We start from the raw sequence: 24,209 nt of genomic DNA on the forward strand, positions 1-24,209 counted from the left end.
TGATCCCATATGGGACATACAGCTAAAAGTAGCACCACGTCTCTCGTTCCTGCACTTGGTTCTCATCAGCACAGCCTCAGAGAATGAAAGTTCTTTCTCCACAATCAGGATGAAACCTAAATTGCATCTCTAAGCCAAAACCAAGATTACTTCAGCTTTTCAAGGTTTATTTTTTTATATATATATTTTTTTTTTTTTTTTCAAATGAACAACTTATGTTCTAACATTTGTAGTGGTAGGCAGAGCTTCGTAAGGCCACAACTATTTTGCTTGCCTGACGGGCATTCTTCCGGTAAAAACTAAGGCATTTTTGATTTATGGCTCAGCCGCTGCTGCTGTGGATATTCGGAATCTCTCTTTGCCGATCATTTGCAAAACAGAGCTAAAAGAGATGTGACATTCTAAGCTTTGAATTTCCTCACTGGAATTCATCAGTATCTCCTTAAATGACTGAAAGGAATGCTGCAAAAAATGCTGCCTTTGAAGCCATTTTAGTTTATCAGGCAGCAGGATGGGAGAAATGTGCATCCAGGACTCTCACACAGCAGAGGGAGTTGCAATCCCCAAAGGAACAGGAGGCCAGACCTTTTATACAGTTGTTTTAAAAATTATTTCTTGATATGTTTTTCTTTCCCTTTAGATCAGCAGGGAAAGAATGTCAACCTAAACTCTTGGGGGAAGCTGAATCCTTCACATACCTCTTTTCTTTATTAATAGAGTTTAATGAAGGAGTTGAGCAAAGTGCAGTGATTAAGGTCGATGCCAATGGCTGAATCAGGATGGTCTGTGGGTACTGAGTTAACGCTAAAATCCAGGGAAAGCAGCTCGCTATTTGTAGTGTTTCTTAATGCCCCAGACAGCGGTTTCCTTCTCACTTCCAAGTCAACGTAAGTCCAGAGCACACTGGCTTGGCACATGCACACGCTGAGTGAGTGTATGGTTATAAGAGGAGATATATAGGAGGAGCAAACCAGCAGGCTTTAGAGAAGCATTCCAGCTGTGAGCTTTCTGAACACGCATTAATATCTTGAGTTAATTCCTTCCTGGACAGAAGCTGCTGATGGGATGGAGGAAAAGCTATTGCATCCTCCTTTGTTTCCAAATAAGTCACTTTTTCCTATGAGAGCTGCAAGTGTTATTTCTTCTTTCAAGAATGCTGTCGTAATCATCTGTCACAGCTCTCCCACAACAAATCTTTTTTCGCCATACTTTCAGCATTAGGACTCCACATGTAATAGATTATTCTCATGTTGTTTAGACTCAAAATATGTATCCTAGATTTCTTAAAAAGATAAAAATGAGTAAAACATTTAAAAGTATTTTGTTAGTGCCTGTTGACTGGAAAGAGACATTGTCTGACTTTCTCTATGTAAAACTACTTAATTTGTGCATCTCCACTTCTATCACTGATTCCAAGTTTCAAAAGAAAGGAAAAGTGATGCTTTCGGTTTATTATACAGATTATGAGTTACTTATTTGTCAATGATATTATCAGATTCCTCTCTCAAGATGTAGCTTTTATTTTTTTTATAATTGAGAGAAAGGAGACAAAACGTCTCAGAAGTAAAGGGAGGAAATCCATTCCTTCTTAGTCATAGGTGACCATTGAAAGCCCTGAACCGTGGGATTAATTAGGTAAATCAGTATAAATAGTAGAAGGAGGATAATAAACATATTGATAATATTCAAAATCACTCCTTTGCTGTTATCTTTTGCTGCCATGATTTAAGCAAGCTTCCTCTTGAACTAATTTAGGGTGCCTCTGCCATTATCTTGTCTGAAAGGCTGTTCCATATCTTCATCCATCCAGAATTTAGAAACCTTATCATAATTGCCTGGCTTAGGGGAAATGACAGTCCTTTGACCCTGGACCAGTATTATCCTTTAACTTAAATAGCTCTGTCTCTCCCTGGTATCTATTCTTCGTATGTATTTACAGAGAGTAATCACAGTCCTCAATTCTTTTAACTTCTTGTAAAATATAATTGCTATTTCCATGATCGCCCCCCTAGTCGTCTTCTGAACCTGTGCATGTTTTTTAACACGAATGACTAGAAACATGCACCATGCCTTGTCTGAGGTTTACTAACGCCTTATGCAGCGGCACTAATGCTTCTTTATATCTGCTGAAAATACCAGTCCTGCTACATCATAGCACTTTGCATTATTCATGGTTCATAACATTGGAGTCATGCCACCCCTGAACCCTCTCTGCATCCCTGTGCTCCCGACCTCATAGCAGAAATTCTTGTGAAAATCCTTAATGTAAGACTGTACATCTTAGCAGATAGTCTTGCATTCTGAGTTGTTACTCAGTTAATCAAAGAAAAGGGTCTAGGTGAAAGGAGCAATATTCCAGTCTCATTGACTATCCATGTAGCTGTCATGAAATAGACTGCCACTAGGCTTTCTAGTTGTAGCCTTATGCACAAGGAAAGCCCTGTCCTGTCACAAAGGACAGTACATTTCAATACACGTTGCATTAAACAATTTACTGCGAGAGAGAGGGACATCAAGAAACAAATACATAAAATCTAAGTTATTTTTCTTTGTTTTACCTATTCTGATACTAATAGACACCTAATAAACCTGCACTGAAAAGTGACTCATATTTTTTTCCCAAGTGAAATTAATTTCATCTTCCTACTGTAAATTACTATATTTTCTTCAACAAAAACAATAAAAAAGGATGAGGGCAAATGATAACAGTTTCAGAGAGGTTATAGTAAGCATGCATTTTTTTAAACACTTGTAAAGTTGCTTATGAAAAATCATGGATTTCCAGTGATCCAGAACATACCTGCATCTAAACCTCTTTAATTTTCATAGAAAGTGGCCATGTCTTCTGCTGTTAATCACGCTAACAGGCATTGCCTGATGTATGTGCTTAGCATGCTTACAGATTGGACTGTAATATTCTGCAGACCTAGAATATGTTTATTCAAGGGTTTTACAGATGGCACAAATCCAGTTGTAGGGATAGCAGCCAAATGAAGGTTTTATTAGTGGACATTGATGCTGCCATTGCAATGACATTTGGGATCTCAGTCATCTCAGACTCCAGTTGTTCTAGGTGTTATACAAGAATTATCTGTTTTGTGAGCATAGAATTTGGAGGTATTGTCTGACAGCTTACCAAAACATTAAAAAATCTCGGATAATTTCTTCATTGTTATGCAGGTGTTTTCTTATGCATTCTTCTAAATGGACCAATTTCACTTGGATTAATAGTGAATTTCCACCACTCCCTAGGTGCACTTTCACAATATTCCATCTGTAAGCAAGGCAAATGGATGCTTAAGTGTACATCAGAGCAGTTTCACATTTGAAATTCAATTTAAAATAAAACAGCACAGAATGATAAAGATAGCTTGCTTAGTCCAGACATTGGTTCTTGTTTGACTTTCAACATCTTAAGGTGGTAACAGTTCCTGCTGAGGGGATTGGGATCATAAAAATGTTAAGGCTGTGCAGTAATAATGACGAATGGTTAGAGCATGAAGGTTCACCATCTGAGATTTTATAAGTGATGTGGAATTTTTCTTCTTTTGTTTTAAAAAGGCACTTCCATTCCATTGTTTCTCAAAGAACAAAGTCTGTCATGAAGCACTGCTCCCCTTTGAACTGAATGGTGAGACCACCTCACTCAGTTCATTCCCTTCTCGGCCTGTCTACCCAGATCTACTGTGGGAGGGACCAGGACCTACTTTGTTTTGTGAAAGCTAAACATTCCCACTGTCCCTGAATGCAGCCATTATCAGAGCATGGCTCCTCTTATAAACAGTGTATGAAAGGCTATAAACAAAGCTAGGGAAGTATATGAAAGGCTGCAAATAAGGTTATTTCAGGTCTACCTTTAGTTTAAACCACTGTTACTAACACCACACTGTCTTTCTCATTGGTATCTTTTGTCTTTGTTCCTCTTAGCAAGAGCACAGAAATGGAAAAATTCACTCATCTGGAAGCTCTGCTGTTTGCTGCTGTGCTGGAGAATTGTGTTGATCAGCTCTCAATTCTTGGATATATCATGCCAGTTCCATATGAGGGCAAGACAGACGTCAGCCATGTATGTGCCTCTATCCTTGTTCTTTAACGAAATCTCTCCTCGTTTTCTTCTTGCCTTGGTTTTATGTCCTCTAGCAGCATTTTTTAAAAATCAGCCCAGATAGATACTTTTTCTGCAAAGTGCTCCATGACTCTTGGGTGAAGAAACACAATAAAAGTTCATGGATGACCAATTTTAATATTTATGCTGCAGCATCACTGAGAAACCTTTGTCAAGACTTTGTGGAAAGGACCCTACTGACCCAAGATGAGGTTCCTGGGCTTATGATTTTAAAATCCTGGTGGTTAGACGACAAGCAAAGGATTAGGGAAAAGGAAACAAAACATCTAGGTTCCTATGCAGATAGGCAGCTATTTTAAAAATGCAAAAGAATAGATTATTTGAAAGTACTCAAACCCAGGGTATTTCTGTTCTTCTCTAGGTCCACGCTAAAGTTCCTTTAGTCCCCACAGACAATGAATTAAGAAAGATTCCACTTCAAAATATATTAGTAACTTCCCATTCTCAATGAACATTATTAATTAGTTGATTTCTAATAGGCATCATAACCAAGAGGGTTTAGGCAGAGATACAAAGAACAGAGAAGCAGCCCTAATGCTCAGGTAGAGGTTTGTTGCTGTGGAGGAAGGTGTAGTGATATTTCTAGTTGCTGATAGACATAGGAAACAGGATGAGACCATCCTGAGGGGTAAATGGTTCTAACTTCTGTTGTTATATGTTTTAAGTGGCATAGCAGGCTGTTTCCAGTTTAAGCAGGTTTGAAACTCTTTTTTAAGAGGAACTCAAAAAAGAAAAAAGTGTGCGATCAGGATGGAAATAAAACCGGGGATCCGAGTTTTCAGATCTAATGATGTTCGCTCTCTCTAATGTACCACTTAAAAAATGCAAGAGGAAGGTAAATCAGCATCTTGTTTTCTGTGTGTTTCCTTTCCATACTACCTACTTTCCAAAACATCCATTGCAAAGCAGCAGCAGGAGCTGGTGTTACAGTAAATTTCAGAGCGTGAACGATGCTTAGACTATGCAACAGAGGGCACTCCTTCCCTTAAAAGAGTCCTGGGAGCCAGCCTCACCTCTTTCCAGAGGATGCCTCTCCCTCACAGAGCTGGGTGGGAAACTTCTGACATGCCAGCAGCAAAAACACAGAGAAAGAGCATAACTCTAGGACGGTAGGAGTTGTTCTCCTTCAGACACACAGACTCAGGTTGATGGACCTGCTAAAGGTACACTTTAATTACAGAGAAAACACCTTAGCTTTTCTCTTCAATCACAGATGGTCATTTTTTCCAAGTCGCTTCTTAAAACGCAATTTTCTCCCAGACTATAAGCCCTACTTGTGTTCTTAAAGATGCCAAAAGAAATCGAGAAGCAAACAATTTAGAAACAAGAAAATGGCTGAGAGAAGCTACTTGCTAACTTTGGTGCTCTGTAATTTGCTACTCCTCCCTGTTTCTCCGTTTACATTTGTCTGTTATCATTGCATTTGTAGACAACCTGTATTTGCAAAGCACCCCGCAGCTCTGTCAGTTAAACAAATCAATGACATTATCAGAGATTGACATCTAAATTTCAATTGATGACATTTTGGAGAGGATTAATTAGTGTTGGCCAGCACCTCCTTGATATTCTAAATTGGGGACTCTTCACGCAGTGCATCCCTCAGAGGAGGGCAGCCTTTCTATTTGCTGAATTTTGGGCACAAGACTAGCAAAAGATAAACAGCTAGGAGACTACACAGATGGTAACACATGCAGTTTACAAACTCCTTGCTCTTACATAGTTATTTGGTAATTATTAGTTTGTAACTCCCTGCTGTTTACAGACAATCCAGTTATAGCCTGTCTTGAACTTTCCCAGACATTAAAAAACATCTATCAGAACATTCATAAAATCTACATGATATTCAAGCAGTTTGTTTGCCAAAATAAGTTCTTTCTGAAGTACAGCCATCACCAGCAAACTATGTAAACCCTTTTTTTCTAATTAACTATGTCATTTTCATGGGTCTGTGTATACTTTGCATGCGATTCATTTAATGTAAATTTAACTGTCCAAAAATGAAGCGTGTAGTCACCTAGACTCCTTCCGTAGTCAGCGGTGAGTCAGGCACTGCCAGAGGCTGATTCATCCCATCTGGAGATGTCCAAGATACTCAGAACGAAGCAGCCCCTTGCAGTGCCCGGGACACTGCAGTCGCAGACTCCGGCAGCATCGCAGACCACTAATGGAGCCTCACTTGACAAGTAACTTCTTGGCCAAGTAGCCAGCACACACAGTTGCTGCCCTGACCGCTTGTTTTTACTCTGCCCTCTGTGCTGTGTTGGCCCAAACGTGTGTGGGGTTATGGAGGGACTGAGAACTGGTGCTGCTAAAAATAAACTTTTTTTTTTTTTCCTTTTTGCTGGAAAATGTTTCAGCTCAGTGAGTTCTCTAATCCATTTCCCTGAGCAGCCAGGGTGGGGAGTAGGCAGCTACGGACTAGGACGGGGCTGGCAGTGGCTGCGTTAGCTGCCTTCAGCGGTACTGCTATTAAGTGTCAGCCACAGAGATGCTGGTAGGCAGGCAAGAAAATTTACTCTTTTAATGTCCCATTGTATACACTGGCATTCTTACCCATAGCACACAAAGTGGAGAAATTCCTAGAAGCAAGGTCTCAGCTGATTATATAGTGTACTTTTGCTTTTCTGGGGCCTTCTCTTTTTTAATAAAATTGTACACAGCCACAAGATACCTTTCCACGTAGAAGAGAGCTGCCAATATTTTGAATTTATTCTTTGAATTCATGTTATACTTTCTCTGCTGTCACTCTTTCAAAAAACAACTAAGCAGACAGCTGATGTCTATCGGTTTTATTTCCACACATCTCAGCTCTTGTTATAACAATCATATTATAGGGAAAGGTCGTGGTGACAGGCAGTGGGAAATAGCTAAGATGGAGAGAAGGCGGAGGGAAAACCAGGCAACGGTCTTCCAGTACATAAAAGTTGCTGCAAAGAAGGAAGAATGATTTGTTCTCCGTGCCTACGGAGACTAGGACAAGAAGCCAGGGACTCAACTGCAGCTGAGGAGAAAAAAAATTCTAATATTAAAGACTGTTGTGACATGCTGGCACTGGCAGGAGGGTGTGTCCCACCATTGTTGGAGGTCATTAAGAACATGTCAGGAATGACACCGTCTGAACCACCACCTCTTGGGGCAGATGAATTCTCCTTTTGAGGCCGTTTCTAGTCCTGTCACTTTAGGACTTTTAATCCCATAAATTTTAATAAGCCTACATTGTGTGCTCACAGCTAACCAAGATAAATGTTTCTGCTCTTCTACTGTTCTGCAAAATGTAACATATACTATCAACTGCTCTTAGTATAGTTTCATTATAGTTTATTATTAATGTTTCTTCCTCTCACATAACGTTACAGAGGGTTTATTTCTATTGCCCAGTGTGCAAGCAGGTGTCTCTTATTCCCTTTTAGACTGGCAGCCAGGAAATTAAAGAAATGATAGAGACCGAGAAAGAGCTGGACATTAACTACCAAGAGCTTATGTCAGCAAGGCAAGGGAGTGAGGGAACAGTTACCTCCACGTCTCTGAAAAGTGTCGAACACAAGCAGCTGCTGGGCAAAACTGAAGATCTAAAAAGTACCCATCGTCTTTCCAATAGGGCCATGAAACACAGTGCTCTGTCTGTAGAGAATCTCAGAAAAATTCAAGTTGACAGGTGAGTGAAGCACAAATATGATGACTGTGGGGGATGCTCAGAGCTGTAAAGTTCTCAGTCTATCTCTTGACAGCAAAAATACAAGCTTCCCACTCTCCCATTGCTGGTGTACCTCAGTCTTGGTCCGGAAGGAGAGCAGTAGTGTCTAGCTTCATGGGCCACCTAGTTCTGGCCTTTGCTTGTCTCTGGATGCCAAGTAATGACAATCAGTTTACTTTGAATGGAGTTGCAAAATATTACCCAGTCGACAGTGGTTGCTTGGATGGAATTCATGCCAGGTACTAGCCAGTCCTGATGTTCTGGTATCTGTAGTCAGGTTCCTGTAGCAAATATGTACGGGCAAAGTGGGATCTCAGCATTGTCTTGTGAACTCAGTCATTCTGCAGGGCACATAGAGCCTCTATGGCAGCTACAGACATTCTCCTTTATAGAACAGATAATGTATAAAGACCAAAGAATTTCTTTTTTTTTAAATAAATTTTATTCATGCACATAATCCAGTGCATTGATTTGCAGAATTACCAGCAACCTTTGGTTTAAAAGACAGATGGGGGAGATGAGCATTCAGTATTCATTTTTCTACATCCTGGCTTCTGTCCTTTAATGTTATTTCAACAAAGGGCTTAAAGAAGATCCTAACACAAATGAGGAAAATGCAGCTAAAATATAACTACCCTATGCACCATAAAATTCAATGAACTGGGCAAGCTCATGTATTTGTTAAGATCAGCTTAGGGCTGGTACCGGGTTATTTTGGCACCCAGATATCTCTTCATAGACACACTTGTCTGCATCCCCAGGCCTCATTGTCCAAGATCCACCTGTGTGTCATCACTACTGCAGGCCAGCAGCCTTCTTCCTAATGGCAGCACAGGCTGGCACAGCATGGATATGTTTGTGCCTCTTTGCTGTTTCCTAGAGTTGTATTCAGGGCAGCATTTTTAAATTATAAGCTTCAACCAATTCCTAATACAGGTTGTATGTCCCCAGACGTACAAGAAGCAGATACCATGGGGAAGCACTCCTGAGTTTGATAGGACATAAGAACAGAAATGGGATCTTATATTTCCTTGCCTTTTGAGCTGTAAACAATAGATAAAGGTGCCAGACACTGTAGTACCAACACCTATAAATTACTGTTGTGTTCCTTTTCTTCCTGTCAGGCAGTATGCAAATGATGTAATTACAGTCACTATGAAAAAGATGCAGGAATCAAGAACATTTAATAGCCTAACAGAGGCTAATGAGAGAGAGAAGGAAAAAAAGAGCAAGTTTCATAACATCCTCATAAGGTCAGTGTTGTGTTCAGTACTTCATTGCTTAACTGATGAAAGCCAAAGCCCATTCCCGCTCAGTACGTGCTAAAAAGGAAAAAAAAAAAGCCCCAAAATGCAGAAAGGATTCTGTTTTTCCAGCTTGAATTATTGTCTGCTTTACAAACTGCACTTCTTTCCCCTTCAGAAAGAAATAACTGATGGTTCTAATACTGATCTGAACCAGGAATTGCCTAAGCTTTGACGGCAGTGGACACCAGTGTCTGCATTAACGCGAATGCTGCCCCATATCAATTAAACCATTCTGTGATGTAGGAGCTTCCTGATCTTTTAACTCTTGTCCCCAGTGAAAGCCAGAGCAGCAGAGAATCTGTTCAAACCAGGGCCAGCAACATATGGTCTTTAGGTTATGTGATGCCCAGGAGAATCTGCTCTGACCCATATGCTAATACGCTCCCTTTTCCCAGTAGCGGCGAGGGGCTAGCACAGATGGTGGCAGAGGCAGTTATCTTATTTAAGGCTAATCTACCAGCCACTGCACTATAGAACCTCTTCTGTCCCAGACCTTACAGGGTACGGATTTGTTATTATCTTAACTCAAACTGGTGATTCCTTAGTTCAAAATTCTGTGTACTAGAGGTTTGGACCTTTTTTTTTAGCATAGGAAGTTCTGGTTCAATCCCAAGCCTGTCAGAGAGAAGAGCAGTCATCAGAGAAGTATTGACCATTTTAAAGCTACTTTGTTCTGTGCAGCAGCTCAGGCCCATCATTTAGAGGAGACAGCAAAGCTGCTGTAAGTCATGATGTGTCATGAGTCCAACCTACCGGAACAGCTCCAGTCGTGGCTCGTGGGTCTGGCTCCAGGGCAAGTCCCCAGCTTCCAGTGAAAAGTGTGATTTCAAGCACAAAATCCAACTCTTCCACTGTCTAAAACCAAGGGATTTATTGTTTATCCACGGAAGAGACAGAAAGCAAAAACGAAAGCAGCAATTGCTTGTGGAATAACTCCAATACTGGAAGGTGGAAAGGATCAGACAAATCATAATCAGAAAGGACATAATCCTTTTTATTTCATTCTGTCAATCATATCTAGCCACTATGATGTCTGTTCTACAACACATTCTTTTCATGGAATGAACTTTATCTGTCTTTCAATATAGTATATACTTGCCTAGTTTTGCGTCAATATACTGCAGATTGCTTTCAGACTATTAAGACTGGAATTCCTTATCGGGAGTTTTTGTTCATCACAATCACTCAGCTAAAGACTCTGAAAATGAAATGCCTGTTTGATCGTAAGGTTGGGATAGGATACAAAGTCTCAGGTACCAACTGTAGTATTTACTGGCTTTAAATCAAATCATACACATAAAAACTTAGAAAAGTACTCAGAGTGAAATAAGATAATAAGACCTAGAACATTACTGCATCTGTTTGTTTTGGACAGGTAAACACCTCTCTAGATTTTGGCCTTCACTCATATCCCTTCATGGATCTCAGAACCTGAGGCAGTGTTTTTTTGAAAGATTTTAAGTCTGATATGGAAAAAAACATTCTCCATACATATAATGAAACTCACACAATTTGGCACTGTCGTCTGCTGATTAGGCGTGCTTCTGCACAGGATCAGGGAGATTTTTGCCTGAAACGCAGAAACTGTGACTCAATGATGGGCATCTTCCCTCTCTGCTATAGGAATTGCATCATCCTCAAGGCCACTCCAGCATTCAATTAAAGCATCCCCTGGTTTCTGGCTCATTCTGCCTTTCATTCCCATCCTCCTTGCTCAGTTTGTGCCCCTCTTTTTTCAGTATTTACTTACCAAGTCACTAGATTTGGTGAGAAGTCCCTGTTTCTGACTTGCAGATGTGCTGCCTCCCCCAGGCTCAGAGTGAAGAGATGAGCGCCTTTTTTGCTACTTAGCCACGGGAAGCAGCTTGTCTTCTGCTGGTCTGAAGAAGTAGGCCAAGCTTTTGTGTGCACTTCTTTAAGTTCAGCTGTTAGAAACTCATTGAGCGAGCAGGATAAGTGGGGCAGTGCTCAGCTAGGTGCCGCAATGTATCAGGAGAGAGAAAGCTCCCCTTCTAGGTAAATAGACCTTGTCTGTCTTGATATATTCAAGCAATTGTATTTTCCCATTTTTCTTCAGGGAGGAGGAAGGAAAGAAAGAGATAAAGTCACTTGAGGAACAGCTGCGAGACGTCAAGAAACAAACTGAAATAGAACTTCAGGTGAGATCGCTTAGCATTGGGCATCACACCAGGGGGGAAGCCTGTTAGCCAGCTTGCCTCTGCTGCCCAGGAACTAGCACTCAGATGAGAGGATGTGTGGCACGTATAGTGGTCCATCATTTAGGAATATAGAAGCAGAATAACTGCTTCTGAAAGATTTGTATTCTGAAAAAGCCTGCTAATGACTTTAAGAGCAGTGTCCAATGGTTTTCAAACGGGAGCTCAAAATGCTCATAACCATGAGAGACCATAATCAAATTAGAATACCCCCAAAACACTGCTGGAAGTGGCAAAGCATGGACATCTGCAATCAGTAAGAAAGAGGTTATCTGCAGAGAGCAGCATCTAAGATTCTGTCATACTCATGCAGACGTAGCACCTGGCACAGCAGAAAGTGTGACAATGAGGGAGTGAGAAAGAAAGATACTTGGCATAGGGGCATGTCATTTTTCTACCTACAGTTTTGTCTGGGGAAAATTTCATGATTTTAATCTCTTTTTCTAGGCTTCCAGGTATTAGAAAATCCCAAACATGGGAGTCCTATACAGGGGCAGATCAAAGTTATTGCATACATACACTGTCAACTTGATGTTTCTGGAAAGCTTCAGCTCTTCTGTCTGCAGCGTGCGAATAGCGTGTGCACGCACAGTAAATCTGGGGCATTCTGGAAACGTCAGACTCGCCACACGAGTGCAGATCAATTGGATGGCATATCACAGGTCACTTTGATGCTCACCAGACAGCTCAGACTTGATGCTCGTGCGTGCTTTACAGCAAAAGCACACACAGTTCTGTGCAGAAACATGGAAACGTAGCCTGGCCCTGCTGAGGCAGGAAAGAGTGTGCGATAGAAAACACGCAAAAGGCAGGCAGGTTCAGAGCTATACAGGGACTGGAAGAAGGAGCAAGAATCTAATGCTTGGTTCAGTACTGAGCAAGAGGACGGCAAAGGCACCTGAGGAAAGAACCACTGTCACTGAATTTTGTCTTTGGACAGAAGTGCGGACGGTAACCAAGCCAGGATAGAGTTGGCTCCAGAGAAGAATTTTAAGCCACTGACATGCTGGTGAAGTACAGTTTATAGAACATGAAGGTCTTGTGTTGGCAGTCTGGACGCTTGTGCAGTGGAAAGTTTAATTGCCAATAGGGGATGGTTGTAAGAACATGAAGGATCTATTGGCGCTGGTAGTGTATGCAGCTATCTATAACTGACAAAACACCAGAAGTCCAGGGAGATATTAGAACAGCAGAGAAGAAAGCAGGAATGTACAAGACAGGAAAATTCATTTAGGTCAGTACTCATCTACTAGCAGAAATCCTGGAAATGCATAATGTACACTGGGAAGTGTAACAGGATGAAAAGAACACTGGAAAAAGACTGGACATTAACAGAGAGGAGAAAGAAGAGGAGTCACTGAAGGAAATGGAAAGTTAGCGTGTTAGGAGACAAACCAAGAAAGAACAGTTGTAGGAACTAAAAGAGAAATGCAGAATGAACTTTGTTTTCCCTACAGATTTGGCCAGAACATCTAAAGGATGCAGAGATCAGAGCCAGGACTGAAAAGGGATGCTGTATACCTCAACATATACTTACTTACTGCCACTGGAAATGGTATAGGAGCCTATTTCCAGGCCCTATGAGACCACCCAAAAATCCCTTGACATCTGTGTGGCAGTTAAATGAAATAAGCTGGACAGTTTGTCCGGCTCCGGGACTGTATGTTGTCCGTTTGCTTCTGCACATTGTCCCTTCTCAGTCAGATTCTGATGGCTCCTGGGAAGCTCCTGTTCTCCCCCTCCCCAAGCTAGTGGCTATGATGAGGCAGTTCTTCTGCGTAGTGCTCCTCAAACCTCACAGTGTCTGTGCACACAATACACGTATTGTTTAATGCCTTCCCAGGGACTGGTGTATAGGGGGCTGCAATCATCCCGTCTCGCACTAACAGCAAAGTCCCAGCGCTGTGCAGTCGGGCTGGGCACTTCTCATAAGAAGGTGTGCTGCTCCAGTGCTGAGAGGGTGCTCTTCTCCATGTTCTTGCAATACCTTCTGCTAATTTGGTTCTTGCTTTTTTGCCTCATCAAGTAGGATCTGCAGTCATCTGTGACTTTGTTTTTATATTTCCAGCTTAAAAGTCCTTTTCTGAGCTTCCTTATAGTTTCAGCTTTGATAACAAATCAAAGACCAGACTACTTTCAAGTACTGCTTTCCTCCTGTGCCAAAAATAATGGTGTCTCACTGTGTCTCCCAAGGGAGAATAATTTCTCTTCACTTCATATGGGATTTTCCCATAGGCAGTTTTACAGACACTTGCATGATTTGTCAACTTGCCAACTAATTAAAACCAAAAATACAGCTTGCTGATTTTGGAGCACTTTGAACAATAATAATGCACAGACCTGTAGACAAAAGCCTACATGGTTGTCTCCAGTCAAGTGGATGAGAAAACAAAAGCAAGCAAATCTAATCATGGAACCAGAAAAACACGGTCTTTGCTTCACGCTTGTTGCCAGTATGTTTGTATTTTCAGCCTTGCTACCTCTTAATGAGATGCTAATTAATGCTGCATTACCCTGCTCAGCTAATTTTTCTTTCTAATGGAACACAAATCAAATGCTAAATGCACTTATTTATTTTCTTTTCTTTCCTTTTGGAAAGGACCAATGTCTCTAAAGGAGCTGAAATGATCCGTCTGGCTTTGCTCTTACCCCTCCATGCAGGAGCATCACCCATAGCTCTAGTTCGGCTGCAGGCATTCCGTTCGCTGCTGCAGTGTTCATTTTCTAGCTTGTACAAAAATACTCACTTTCTCCGGTTTCCTGGACAAGTGATGGCAGTCTGTGCAGATTTTGAAACAAGTTAATGTTGTATAGGATTATACAGTTTAACATAAAAATTTAAGAAACGTAAACTTTAGAATTCCTGCCTTGCTATTCACCTACAGGCCTTTTTATGTCCTGTAGGCTTTGTGGTATGCTCATGCCATACATGCATGCAAGTCATAGTGTAATTTTATAACAAGCAGTAATATTGCAGGCTACCTACCAAACAGAAAACCAAGATGCTGCACCATGGTACCACTGAAAACAGGTCCGGAATTTTTATTCTATGTGGACTCTTGTAGCACACTCAGCTCCACTGTATCAGTGTGCCACTCAGTAGTGCTTTTAGTAGTGTGACTAAAATCCATCATGTTTCTTCCCCCATCCTCTCCCAGGAGGACAAATGCACCATGAAGTGTTCTGGGGGACTGTTTTAAACATATATACACACCCACTGGAGCATGTTTCTACTGGACCAATGCACCAGGCAATTACAGTAGAAGGCTCAAGGTTTGTGACAGTCCTGAGCTCCTGGGTGACTTCATTCCACTGCTGGCAGAGCCCCAAGGCAGCTCAGCGGGACCCAAAGCTGGTGCACGGGATCCAAAGCTGGCTCCAGAGGGAAAGGACTTTGGAGAAGAGTGCTGCTGCCAACAGATCTGCTCCCTCTGCCAGCAAACTGCCCCTCGCACAGCTCGCTCCCGCGGTTGTTGGGACTGGAGGCGAGCTAGCGGAGGGCTGCGGAAGCCGTTATGTCGAAGCCGGGCGACCTTCCAGGCCTGCTGTCCTTTCGGCTGAGGCATTTCTCGGGCGTGTGCAGCTTCCAGTTCTGGCAGCTGGGACAGAGGTGTGGGCTATACGGCCTTATTGAAGTGTCTGTAGAGCTGCGCGTTGTGGTTTCAGGGGGAGCAAGTCCAGGCTGCAGCAGGTGTGTAGATCTAAGCCTATCTCCAAGCTTTGCAAGCTGAGCTAGCGCAGCTGCCAGCGGAGAGACTCGAGCTCATGCGCACTCGGTGTGGAAGCCAGGAGGCAGCAGGAGGACTCTCTGCCGCCATCCTCGCTGCCCGCACATCGCACAGCAGCCATTCCCCTGCCTCCTCCAGCTGCCTGCCAAACGGCGGGCGCTGGCTGTGCTGCTGGCGGCGGGGGGTTTGCCCCACTGCTGGAGGAATTCCTCAAACTGTTTACTCCTGTTCGCTGTTTTTGTAACCAGCTGTATTTTAAGTGGCCGTAATTGCTGTGGTAGAGCTGAGACATCTAGGTGACACTCGCAAGAGAGAGAAATCAAAGTAAATGAAAACACAGGAGTGCTCATACCCTCTCCAGCTAAGCGCAGTTGCTGTTGCAGCCAAACAGCACCTGTGGGGCAGCCTCCTATGGCACCGGATAACGGCAGCAGACAGGCCTCTGAGCTGATGTCTGCGAGCTGAGAGATCAGAGAAAATCAGCTTGTTTACCTGCTTGCGACGCAGACTGGCTCTTGATGACTATTTCCTGGGTTTTGATCTTGGTCTCTGCCAGTTTTGTGATAGTTTTGGACACACGAGGTATGATTTTGCATCTTTGGTTTGGCAGATTCAGCACTGAAGTCATCCCAAATAAGCAGCCCAGAGGTTTACTGCAGTAACTATCAAAGCACTCCGTGTCTTGGCTGGGACCTCTGCTATGATAAACCAGAACGAGTAAATATTAACTCATTTTCCCAGTGCCTGTCCCTGAAGTTCAGGGAATGGCATACTCTGCAGATGGTGCCCGCAGCTTGTGGGCATTTACTGCTGCATTTACTACCTGCAACTGTGCCCTGGTTCTGCAGCGCCAGGTCCATCGGTCGGGCTGCAGTAGCTGCCCACACGCCCGCCGCCGACTTTCCCTCTCCAAGCGAATGCGTGGCTGCAAACCACCAGTGGGGTTTTGCATTTCACTTCCCGTCTGCTTTGGATTGTGTAACCAAGCCCCCAGACTCCCCACCTCTAACGAAGATGTTTTACAACACCACAGACCAAATCCAAACCACAAACGCCATACGACACAGAAAACAAACAGAGCGGATGGGCCCCCATCCCAGCTGAGGCCTGGGGCGCTGGAATCAAAAGCACTTCTTCCTCTGCTTTACTAAAATATGAAATGAAAAAGAAAATAACCTGGTGAAATGTTCATGCTCTGCCCCACCTCTCTAATATCCGAGTTCTTTGTAACCTGGGCTGAACCCTTTTTTCTGACCTGTTTGCAGCTCCTTAGCAGACAGCAGTAACATACTGCCATCAGCAGCACTTGGCTTTGCTGAGCCTCAGCGCCACAAAAAAATCAGTGTTTTTCATTAACATCTCCCCCCTGTCTGTGCCAGACCCTCAATTTAGACATGATTCCACCGCGGTACAGGCAGACAATCTCAAAATAAAGTGGTACGGTCACCTCCCACGTCTGCTGACCCCACACAGCCCCTCCCAGTGCTCACCAAAATTTCACACCAGGGAAAACAAAGGCCATTAACAGAAACCTTAATAGGTCAGAAATAGGCGATGTCTGTAGCCGTCTGCAGTCATATGATGATATGGCTGTAAAGTAATAGCTGATCTTGGAAGCCTTCAAAAAAAATGTGAATGCATGACTTTTAAACCCACAAAACGGCATTAGCCAGAGCCCCTAATTGTCCTGAGCCTTATAAATATACTTTACTCTTCCTAACTCTGTCCGACAAGGGGTGCAGAGGGAAGGATTTTCCTTTTAACTGTTCCAAACTCTTCTTATAAGCAAACCTTTCCCAAATGAGTCATGCTGCATAGGCTTTTAAACACAGCACTATTGAGCTGGCTTCTTCCTGTGGCATTTTTCCATGTTTACAGAGCTAAGGAATGCGAGGGTGCTTCGGAGACAAGATACGTGGGCTTCAAAACATTGAAATGCCAGCACTTTGGTATTTCATCTTCAGCTGCAGGGTCTGGCTGGTGAATGTCAGACCTGTCATGGCATGGCAGGAAAGCAAAAAGAAAGGCTGTAATGGAGCAATCGGGCGCCAAACCAGAGGCATTAAGAGTGATCTTGCGTAATTGCACAGGAGACTTTGATGACCTTTTTAACTCTTAATACAAAAGTCTAGAGTTTTTCATTTTACAGACGGTTCTTCCAAGTTCCAACCCCAGATTAATGAATTTTTATCTGCTACTCAAAGAAATTGATTAAAAAGGAGCAAATAAAACCACAAATCCCAAATCAAGCAAATGCACTTTTTGCTTCCTGAGACACTCCAAAAGCTGGACAAATGGGGCACACTGGATCAGGATTCTTGCCCATGGGGAAGCTCCTGGGGACAGAATTCCCCCAGGAAAGCTCAGCTCCACTGCAAAACAGGGCTTGGGGAGAGGCTGGGAGCTCCGAGCCAGCTTTTCCTTGGCACTGCTCACTTGCCCTCGGTGTACGCTTTTATAATAAAGTGGGCACCATCTGCCTGGTAAGATTTCAAGAATGAACTGTTTAAACATACAAGTGAGTCAAGATTAGATTTTCACCTGGGCCTAAGGTTGCGTTTCTATAGTTGCTGCATAACTAGAAAAAAATGAATCCAAGGAATATAGTATATTTAGGAAATCAAACTTGGGCATTCGTGGGGCTGAGGCACCACACTCCTCTTACAGATGCTCACTAATAGAAGAGGTTAGTAAAGCCTAACTTTAAGCAGTTAAAATTAACAGGCTTCTTTCATGCTTATAATAAGCACGCCAGAAGGCCTGGCTTCTTGTCCCACTCTGTTCATCACTCCACCCTCTCCAGAAGTAATCACTCCTCGCTGATGGGTTTATTGCCTTCGTATGGGTTACAAACCAAACTTCCCTTTGAAGCAGAGGCTGAAATGGGGCAACACTCAGGGAAAGGGTGAAACCTTGTCTCTTCTGGAGACATGTGGAGAAATGAAGAACCAGTGAGCTGACCTCAGTCTCCAGGCTTGCTTTTGTGCCGCTTCTCTCCCCTACGCTAGAACCGAGACAGTATGATTGCCTACCTCGAAGATCAGCTCCAAGAGATGAAGGCCAAAATGAACATGGAGAGCTGCTACATGAAGAAAAGCACAGACCTCCAGGTCCACCAAACTCAGAAGAAGTGCAGCAATGCAGAGCATGTCCTGGACGAGGAAACTCAGGTAAGCCCTTCCCCACGGCCCCTCCTGGGAGGCATCTCCAGCTAGTAAGGAAAGAGTCGTCCCTCTCTCCCCAGATGCCCTTTCTGTTCTCCATCAAAGTCACCAACACAACTGTTTGAACTGGATTGGCAAACTCGCCCAGGTTAGAAATCTTTATCTGTTCCACTGCTTCTCTGTACGGTCCTACAGTGGCCGGAGGCAGGGACTGCTTAAACGAATACCATTGTCAGAGAAACGTGCCCGTAACTATGTCCAAAGGGTGCAGCTGGGAGGCCATTTAGCACCACAAGCACCCGAGCTCCCCGCGTTGCCCACAGCACATTAAGCTGACAGAGCTGTTTGTGCGGCCACAAGGTGAACTGGACTAGAAAACTGTTCTGGTTTTGCAAGCGTTTTTTTTTTTTTTTTTTCCAACCGATGAAGGTCTGATCTAGTTGTCCCTTTCTCATGGATGGCCCCGGGGCAAGGACTGCCTGGGTTAGTTTTGTCACTGGGAAAAACACGTGTGGACTGCACAGAGAGCTCGTCCGTGCTTGCTCAGCAGCTCGGCTGTCAGCAGCACGTGTGTGCACGCTCGTGTGCGCTGACAGCGTCTCTCACGTTTTCTGTCCGCACTGGTCGCAGAAGCTGAGGAGCAAAACCGACAAGGAGATTCGAGTCCACACGGAGATTGAAAATTTCCTCAGGCAGCACCTTAAGGTATGTCTGACTTTCTGTTAATGCTTAAAAGAGCAACTGAGAAACACTGTATCATCAATTAGTGCCTAAAGAAAACCAGCTACTGCTCCTTCAAACTTACAGATTCACCATTGCCGCTGTCTGAATGACTAGTTATCCCCAAGTCTTAATTAACCCAGCTCTCCTAGGCTTGGGATTTGCTACATTTGGATATGTTTCCTTAAAATTAGAGTTCATGTAATGACTGGCATCGTTTACCCAGGCATTAAGTCTCTTTCCTCCCTCAGACCGATGTTAGCTATTCAGCTAATTGGAAGTTTATTTAGGCCGTCCTTGGCTGGGGCTCCCCGGGAGGCGGTGAGGAGCGAGCGCTGCTGCACAAAGCGAGGGCAGCAGTTTCACAGACCCGAGTGTCGCCCTGAGGGGGCACTACCCAGGAAATGACACAAACTGCCAGCCTAGTTCTGCCTTGTCTTAATCTGAGGGAGAACCAGGGTTGGATAATGGCTAACTCACAGTCACAGCACCCACGGTCAGCAGCAAACGCCCACGAACGTCCTTGTGCTGTTGATCCAGAGGTTCAGAGCTTTCCTGTCATCAACAGCAGTGCCCATTACGGTGAATAACACTGGAAAGCATCTCATAAACCGTATGACTGGAAGAAAACCTGTACTAGTGCAGGGTACCCCACGTCACTGCCACTACAAAATTTAACAGCAGATAATACACTTCTACAAACGTAATTTAAGTGCAAAAAAGTGCTGTATCTTGTGAGCAATTAAATCGTGTCCTCTATATCCCAGAGCCGTAGGTCTGATCAGCGCTGCGCAGTCAGGGGACTTTCCCCGTACAAGCTGCAGCCTATCTGACCTCTACCAGAAGGCAAAGGACGAGCCTCTCTACTCAGACAGCAGCTGGTGGCTTTACAGGGGCCCACAGAGAAGAGGATGACCACGGCCTCCATCTCCCCTGTGTGTCCAGCTGTGGTGCCCTAATGAGATTGATGCTTTTCCGCAGATTATTGTTCCATGCAAGCAATCGTGGTTGTTGCTATGGAGAAGCAATTCGTGAATGGGAGGAAGTCATCTGGGTGACTGCTTCGGCAACACCTGCCCTCCTATTCACGAGTGAGACAAAGCCAAGTTCACAACCTGAAATAGCATAAAGTGCTGTCCCTTGGGACCTTATTCCTGGTGCACTGAGCTTAATCCAGAAAGCGGGCAGGGAGTCAGGCAGAGGATAAAAGCTTTCTCACTGTCAAATTCTGTTCCTTAACCCCCCTCCCTCTGTATACGCACAAAGGATGGCTTCTGGTTGTCACTTACTTCACCAGGACTGACCATGCACACAAGTGACCCCCGGTGCTTCTCCATTCCTCATGCACCTCTGAAAGCCCAACCTGGTCTCTCTTCATCCCCAGCCCAGTGCTGTGGCTTCTGTGGTGAACCCCCAGCGAGGGGCCTGCGGGCCACCAGTAATTTATCACTAGTCCTAGGGGTTTGTGCCTTCCAAGACGAGAAGGAAACACTGACCAAGCAAAATCTATGGGTCTCGTCCCACCATCCTGAGAGCAGGCCACATAATAGTAGCAAACCTTTCCCCTGTACACTCTGCGTACCCTGCTGAGCACCTCTCTATCCCCACGCAGAAGGTGGAAGAGAAGCTGGAACACTGGGTGGACAAGTACGAAAACGACACAGACGCTAAAGAAGAAGAACTGGATGCCCTAAAAGCATTAAAGGCAAACAACTTGGAAATGCTGCAGCGACTTGCCACGGAGGTAAGACAGCAACAGCATCTCAGTGCTCAGCCGTGCAAAGCTACATCCCAGCTTTTTCCTACCCTCAGATAAGGAACCAGGACCATGGAAGAAAAAAATCAGTCATCTTGAGGTGTAGGGTGCGATTACAAGCACTGGGAAGGCGGGGACCTTCTGTTTGCCACCTGTGACATCAAGGAGGGATGATGTTTCCCCTACAGCCATTTTCAAACACCAGCGAGTAATCAGAGAGCTACTGCCAGCCTCTGTGAAGGGCAAAGACACTGTCCCATCCCATCCGTATGCCTCACCCTGAACAAATCCTTCTGATAACATCTGGGAATGGGGAACTGACTCCAGTTAAAACCATTCCTGCCCCACGTTGGTTTCTTGGTTAACTGCCAGGCTGGGATCACAGCTGTGCAGGCACAGCAGAGCGGGCAGCGCAGGGCAGAGACGTGTCTAGAAAAAGGGGTGTTTTAAAGCCAGAAGGAATGAACTTGAGATCATTCCTTACTGTCACTGGGTCTGAGAGGATGGGACCCAGTGAGATGTTTCCCCGCTTGTGGGCCCATTTTTCACTCTGTACACTGTCATCTCAGTGTCCCAAGGGTGTTTGTACATCATCTGCTGCCTAGCCTGGGGGAGCGCGCGTCCTTCCCACCACCATCTGTTGCCTGAGACGCCATCAGACAGCCATTTTACAGCACAGCATCAGAGGGTTAATTACGCCCAGGCCGTGAGAGGTTTCACTTTGGCAGCGGCTCTCAGTGCCATAGGACTGAGGGTGGTAATGAGCAACATTTGCCATCTGGATTCAGGAAAGATCAAATAAAGGAGGTAGGGGAGGAAGGTCCACGCTTACACATTACCCTTGCGCTGCCAAGGAGCTCCTTGGTGCAGAGTGGGGACCCCCGGGCCAGAGCAGCCCCGGTGGGGCTGTGAAAAGCGTGTAGCAAGGATGGGGCCAGCGGAGAAGACCCCTTGCACCAGGGTCCAGGTGAGCCCTGCCCTGCCGAGCTGCTGGGCTGGGCAGAGTGAGCCCAGAAGGTTGGCCCTACAGTTCAGGGGATGTTTTTCATGCGGCTGTTGCTATCCTTGTGCCGTCTTGCAGTGCCAGATGTTCGAGGAAACCATCATCAGAGACCGGGCAGAAAAGGAGGCTAAAAAACGACAACTGGAGCAGGATGCCCTGGAGCTGAAGAGCACCCTGAAGGTAAAGGGGAGCAGAGCTGAGGCGGTGCTGTTCCGTCAGCAGCAGGGAGTCAATCATTTGCACCGCAGGCTTTGTTCAGGCAGAAAACAGCCTGAGAAAGTTGGCTGGCATGGGGTGGCACAAACAAAGGACAGATAAAGCCTGTCCCTTTCTTCTGGGGCAGACGCAAAGCCAGCAGAGAGCCGCAGGTTTGAGAGGGGATTAAAGGGGAGAAGCCAGCCTCCTAAAATGATTTGGGGCCGAGCTCATCACACCAGCCCCACTGCGTGGGTGACACAGGGAGGGACGTGGGGCAGTTCACCTGCGCGTCCCCTTGCCACCAGCAACAGACGTCCTTGGCCCAGACGTGGGCACCTTCAGCGTAACCAGCACAGGCCCAACTGCTGCTGCGTGGGCCAGGGGTGCCCTCCTGCAGCTGGGGAGTGCAGGAGAAAGGCTCTGCCATGGAGCTGTGCCAGGTACCCCGGCAAGTCATTGCCCCTAAGAGCTCTCTCTCTTACTTCCAGCTGCAGGCCTGGTGGAGAGGTACAATGGTCCGCAGAAACCTTGGCCCCTACCAAGCCCTCAAGAAGATGTGGGACAAACAGCTATCAAAGCAGGAAGAAAGCGGGAAGAAGGAAAAATACGGAGCAAAGAAAAAGACACGATAAGTAGAGAAAGCTGGCTCCAGGGCTGTTGCTGGGCAGGGCACTGTGGTGTGTCTGTCTGACGGGACAAAATAAACCACGTAAGAGAGCTCGGGCTATTCTGGAGAACACGGTTCATGACAGACACAGTTAAGGTGAGGCTGCAGTAACTCTTAAGACCTTGGAGCTGCCCTTGTAGAGCAGAGGCACGGTTTCTCCAGTAGAAAGGGGATGTGCATCAAAGCAGTGAGAAACACTGTATCCCCCAAGGTGCTTTATGGAAACATGACAGCTAGCAGGAGGCGATCCTGCTAACAGCCCAGTAACTCACCTGCATGGGACGCTCCGCACCGAGGATGGCCTCTGCAGACCCCAAAGCACTGGCCGTGGCTGACGCGCTGGTGTTGGCTGTGGCTCCGAGCGAGGCAGGGCGGCCAAGTCGCCCACGTCTGGGCTCAAGCAGCTCTCTCCCTGCTGCCAGGGCTGGCGTTGGCTCGGCGGGGAGAAAACTGCTGACAGTTTGCAGTGTAAACACAAGGGCAGTCAAAGCACGCAGGTTTCCATTCCCACAGTCCTGCAAAATGTCAGCGCACGGACAGAATAGCTCCAAATACCTTCCAACCGAGGGAAGCAACAACGGAAAAAGACAGCCGGCCGCGCTGCCTACAGGAGCTGGTCTGTCAACAGCCATAGCCGCCACCCTGGCCACCGTCGCTGCGCAGGGAGCAAAGCTGCTGGGGAGCAGCCTGCTGCTTTTTTAACCAAGAGGGGAGCCCTCTCTCCTGACACCACTGTCAATCGTGTGCAGGTCTGAGCACAAAGCCAAACCCTGCGGTTGAGCTGGCTGGTTCCTGACACCCCCCCGCAAGAGAGTGAGCTCAAACCATACAAAGTCTGCCCCGCTCTTTGTGACCAGCCCCTGCTGGCCCCATCCAAACACCCTCCTGTCCAGGCTGAGCTGTGCCAAAAGCACTAAAGCTCAAGCGAGATGGCCGAGATGAGCGCGGAGAGCCTGTGGCTCAGAACTCCCTCTGAACGGGAGGAGCGGGGCTGCTGCCCCACTATCAGGCAGAGCCTATTGTCAAGGGAGCACTTCAATTTCAGACGCTCTAGACAAACTTGAGTCAGAAGCATTGGTATTACCGCTGCTGCTTACTTGAAGCCGGAACACGTTCCTGCTTTCGGTGGTCCCCACGCGGTGGTAAGGACAGGGATCACCCCAGTCCGACGCTGGCAGGAGCTCACACCCCAGTTCTGCACCACAGAGCAACCACGGGGGTTACGTTCCTAATTTTAACTCTTCTTTTCATGCTCTGCTGACTTGGTACGTTTCGTTTAGGACTAGTCTTTTCCATATGTGGTGGGTGTTAACAGGTGCCATGTTCAGGTGGAAGGAATGAAGTTCGATCGTAAACTCTTCAGAGGTTTTGAGCTAAGGAAAAAGTGGGATAGAATGGAGGGGCAGAGCTCCACGGTTTGTATCAAACTCAAGGCACACATTAGTACAACCAAACCACTGAAATTTGAAGCGTGGCACTGGCCGGGCTTTGCTTGCTTTTCAGCAGAGAACAATATATAACACGATTCCGAAAAATGCTCCACATCCAGGGATTCTGCCAGGGCTGGGCTCCCCTTCAAGCCCCAGTTCCTGATGCCAGCGCGACAGCACTTGTTTTTATGGTACGTCAA

The 24,209-nt window shown here is 45.4% G+C and overlaps 1 protein-coding gene across 1 annotated transcript; it reads left to right on the forward strand.

Moving 5' to 3' along the window:
* The first annotated feature begins 140 nt into the window (after positions 1-140).
* On the forward strand, positions 141-22,637 carry IQCG (IQ motif containing G). Its single transcript, XM_063337767.1, has 10 exons — positions 141-164; positions 3,928-4,066; positions 7,537-7,781; positions 8,945-9,073; positions 11,205-11,286; positions 18,080-18,241; positions 18,866-18,940; positions 20,568-20,699; positions 21,793-21,894; positions 22,401-22,637. The coding sequence occupies exons 2-10, from the start codon at positions 3,941-3,943 to the stop codon at positions 22,542-22,544; spliced, it is 1,197 nt and encodes a 398-aa protein (XP_063193837.1). The 5' UTR covers positions 141-164; positions 3,928-3,940; the 3' UTR covers positions 22,545-22,637.
* The last annotated feature ends 1,572 nt before the right edge of the window (positions 22,638-24,209 follow it).

Source organism: Chroicocephalus ridibundus, chromosome 6, assembly GCF_963924245.1.
Source record: "Chroicocephalus ridibundus chromosome 6, bChrRid1.1, whole genome shotgun sequence".
Taxonomy (NCBI): Eukaryota; Metazoa; Chordata; class Aves; order Charadriiformes; family Laridae; genus Chroicocephalus; species Chroicocephalus ridibundus.

Bases quoted from the DNA above. Each gene is read 5' to 3' on its own strand.
- IQCG (XM_063337767.1), top strand. From the start codon at position 3,941: ATGGAAAAATTCACTCATCTGGAAGCTCTGCTGTTTGCTGCTGTGCTG. The intron at 7,782-8,944 runs GTGAGTGAAGCA...TCTTCCTGTCAG, and splicing joins AGAAAAATTCAAGTTGACAG to GCAGTATGCAAATGATGTAA. The intron at 18,242-18,865 runs GTAAGCCCTTCC...CACTGGTCGCAG, and splicing joins TCCTGGACGAGGAAACTCAG to AAGCTGAGGAGCAAAACCGA.